Below are 4157 nucleotides of genomic sequence, written 5' to 3' on the forward strand. Positions count from 1 at the left end.
ATATCCCATCACTTTATACGCCTAAAACCTATGCAGATGCAGCTACACAAGTCCCTGATGCGTTCTTTAGCTTCACGGTCCCCTAGGGCCTGAATAGCCAACCTGTCTATCTGATTTAAGAGTAGGCCTAGCCTATGCCCTGTTTTTTTTTTTTTTTTAATTCAAAGACAATGGGGCGTTCATTTGCCCTTTAATGTTCGTTTTAAATAGTCCTCAATCCACAGTGAACAACGGCTAACGTTTAAAAGTAAAACATACAACATCAAGGCGGATTGTTGTCTCAATTATAGGTTAGTGCTTTTCTTCCTCGGGGATATTTTTGACAGGTCGGTGCGGACGTCTTCTTACCTAATGAGTTATGAAAAAAAATGTTTTACCTGGTGAGTCTTAAAATCAAGAACATTAACCAATAGGCCTATAAACTAAATGTGTTATTGAATATTCTGCTGAAAGATGTGGAATTTTGGACTGGTTTAATTTCGAGACATTAATGGTCTGCAGTGTGTCAAAGGCATCGTTGTTTGTGTTCATTGTTTATGCTTTAGCCGACGTCTGTTTCTTGTAAATTAAATATTTGAATTTCAGCCACAAAACACTTGTGTTTTAACAGTAGCCTACCCAGTTAACTAATCGGCCTGTGTCCAGAGAGAGACCCAATAACAAACAAAATGCATCAATGAGGGTAAAAATTCTCCACAATAATCTTTATTATTGACTAATAAATATTTGGTCTTTCAAGGCACTTACAAACTAAGGCCATTAAGTACTTAAGTTGTGTGTCGCACAACTTTTGCATGGTAGTATACTCTCTCTGTATCAGACTCACAAACACGCGCGCTCGCATACACACACACACACACACACACACACACACACACACACACACACACACACGTAAAAATGCACCAATAACTGCACTGTTAAACATGAAAACGAACTGGCGTTGAAAAATATGGGTGTTCACATGTATCTTTAGTGCCTCTATTGCATGTCTAGGGATGTTGAAAGGCAGTCTCATCGCCATGGTGTTACGGGCAATATGTTTGCAATCGACCAACAAATTATTTACAATATGCAGTTAACATAACTTTTCTGAAAAGAAAATGACAAACCCAATAAAGGACAAAGACATTAACTGTCTATTTGAGAGGTTGGTCTGATCTATCTGAACAATCTTTTTTTTTTAAAAGATTAACTATACTTCTTTCAATTTGTCACACATAAAATAAAACTACTTTTACATGGTTGTAAAATATCCGCAATTTTAACATATCTCGTAATTGGTATAAGGGCACGTTGTGTATTTTATATATAAAAAGAGTCTCTGCCAGCAGTAAAAATCTACTTATGACAAATAATACATTCCATAGCCGACTGGTCCACCAAAAAGTCCAGGCATCGGAAGACTGGGCCTCGGGATGTTTGCAGTCCCGTACAGCGATGGGGAGCCTACGTGCGCACCCAGCGGGAATGGAAGCGCAAAGGCAGGTAGAAGCGGTTTGGACGCCAGCTTGAATTTCTCAAGCTCGGCCTCTTGGAGTCTCTTGGCCTTGGCCCTCCTGTTCTGGAACCAGATTTTCACTTGGGTCTCCGTCAGGTTGAGAGAATTCGAGAACTCGGCCCTCTCCGCGATGGAGAGGTACTGCTTCTGGCGGAACTTCCTCTCCAGCGACAGGAGCTGCGAGGTGGTGAACGGTGTCCGAGGTTTGCGGTTGTTCTTGTGTTTGCGTAATGGACAAGGGGGAGGGCTTGGATTACCTGTTGGAGAAGATCAAATCACATGTTAAAACATCAATATCTACAATAACAAGAGCAACGCACCACAGCGAGTTAGCCTATCTTCATTATGTGACTTTTAACAATATTATGGCAAGTATTTTGCTGTACGCTTATGAGCCCACTTCATGTGACTTGTATTCAAGTAACAATTTTTAATTTTAGAAAAGGATATAGGCCATAATATCATCTTTATTCTACAACTTTTTTTTTATTGCAAATGAAATTAATAACGGATTAAATGGCCACCCATTTTAACTGCAAATACAAATATGTTAGACCAACATAGACCTTATTTTCATTTCACTATTAGGCAGCGTAATGAGTGAGCTGTCATATAATAGTCTTAGATTTATGCAGAATTGCTCCACACAATAACCATTTGCTCACAAAGTTGTGATTACGCACACGCATAAAGCATAGACAATCCGCAAGCTTAAAGGTCTACAGGCACCTAATGTAAAACTTACGTGGGGAAGATGAAAAAGATGATGTCCTGAACCAAGTGCTCTGTTCTTTATCACTAAAGTCTTCGTTATCGTCATTCAAACTATCGGACGCGTTAGGAAAGCTCTCTGAAGGCACTTTGCTTTTCTCGGCATAGAATGTCCTCGGGGATGAAAACTGTCCCATTTGTTCCGTGACAGGTTTGGGTAGTACTAGTCCAGGTCCGGCGGCGGTATACACAGTCCGGCAAGTGGTTTTCTTCGAGATCAACGATTCAACGCTGAAGGGTAAACTGTTCGTTTTAGTTTTGTGTCCCTTGTCAACGGTCGGTTCGCTTGGCCTGACCTCTTCTTTTTCGGAGTCCGCTTTCTCCTGCACTTTAACCTCGTGGGAAGGGGAGCCTTGTGAAGAATTCATCCTACAAGTGTATGGGGCCATACACTAGCGTACGGCTGTTCAATAGACTTCAGTCAGTGTGTCCCTTCTCTTTGAAGTACTGTCAGTCCAATGACTGTTGTGGGTGAGGTCGGGTATAAAATGGTCGAGAATCCCCCCCCTTCTACGTTGTCCAATCAGCTTGTCAACTGGGCCAAGCGTCTTCCAATCATCTTGTCAAGTTGGCTTCGCTACGTTTCTAGGTTGCATTTTGATTGGACTAAATGCTCCATGAAAGACATCAAGAGGATATGGAGAAAACCGAGTAGTTAACTTTAGACGTCTTGCTGAGATGATGTATTGATAGCCCAAAGGCTTTTGACTCCTTGGAACACTAAGTAGACCAATTTTAGCGTAATTAACCAGTAGGGAAGCGTCAAAAGTATCCTCACCCAATAGTTGAGCAGTCATTGAAAAGCACAATGAAATAATCACACGCTGACACTTATATATGCTCAGACAGTGATTGGGAAAATAAAGATGACCAAATGAACTCAATCGGCAAACCTTCAAGTAAATAAAACAACAACCAATGCGTAGATGAAAATAGTACCTTGATGATACTCCTCTGCTAGACTAAACAAACAAATAATCACTGCAAACAAACAGGCCTAAATACGAGAAAATAAGTAGCCTAAACTACCCAACGAAAAAGCAAACCTCAACGTCTGCTCGTAAAGCATTTCAAAACAAGTTGAACCAAATAGCGGAATCTGGCTATTTGCAGGAATAAATATGTGTAAACTTTACGCATATGCAAGCCTATATATTTAGAAATTGATTAGTTATGATTGTTGGTCACACAACATTTCCGTAATTTAAAACTGGTCACGGTCTTTTAAGGTTACAATAGGCTTGGTAGAGAAGCAACAGGCGCTTTTTTTCTCTTTAAGTCTCAGCGTTTAATAACCCAGACAAGTTGTGTTTTGGAAGGCGCCAGGCTCGGCGAGATCAAAAGGGAAGCTACCTCGGGGAGAAAAGGCAACAGTTAACTCCACTTAACCAATTGTCCTCCAAATATTTCATAGTCCACTGCATAGCTGGAAGGCCAACTGCTGACATCAAAAGACGTTAACTATTTCTTTTCTGGAGTATTGCCTGAAAAAGATTTCTGAAGCTTATTTAATTTCTGCTGACAATATTGCCCTGTCTCTAACATAAGATAAAAAATGGATCTCCACATTGCCGATGATGTTATAATCAAAGCATGTCTAGTGTTTTCCGAAGTTGTAACAGTGAAAAAGTGGACCAGGCCACTTGGCCAGCATCTCACATAAATATGTGCAATGGTTTATGGATTTGCATGCAGAACGAAAAAAAAATATATAAACAATAAATTGTTATGCAACTCCTGTATACAAACTTTATGAAAACTAATACAGCTATTATTATCCTATCAGACCATGTTTGATTTTTAGAGACTGCATGTCACTACACATCAAAGCCATTCTACACCGAAACGGCAGTGTCTGGAATGATGAAGTCCTTCAACTTGTCAG

At 40.2% G+C, this 4157-nt stretch overlaps 1 protein-coding gene across 1 annotated transcript; it reads right to left on the reverse strand.

Annotated features, from left to right (window-relative positions):
* Positions 1 to 677: 677 nt before the first annotated feature.
* Positions 678 to 2715, reverse strand: msx1b (muscle segment homeobox 1b). The gene is made up of 2 exons (XM_048248516.1): positions 2247 to 2715; positions 678 to 1758 (listed from the first exon to the last, which is right to left on the reverse strand). The coding sequence occupies exons 1-2, from the start codon at positions 2659 to 2661 to the stop codon at positions 1346 to 1348; spliced, it is 828 nt and encodes a 275-aa protein (XP_048104473.1). The 5' UTR covers positions 2662 to 2715; the 3' UTR covers positions 678 to 1345.
* Positions 2716 to 4157: the final 1442 nt, after the last annotated feature.

Source organism: Alosa alosa, chromosome 7, assembly GCF_017589495.1.
Source record: "Alosa alosa isolate M-15738 ecotype Scorff River chromosome 7, AALO_Geno_1.1, whole genome shotgun sequence".
In the NCBI taxonomy this organism is placed as follows: Eukaryota; Metazoa; Chordata; class Actinopteri; order Clupeiformes; family Clupeidae; genus Alosa; species Alosa alosa.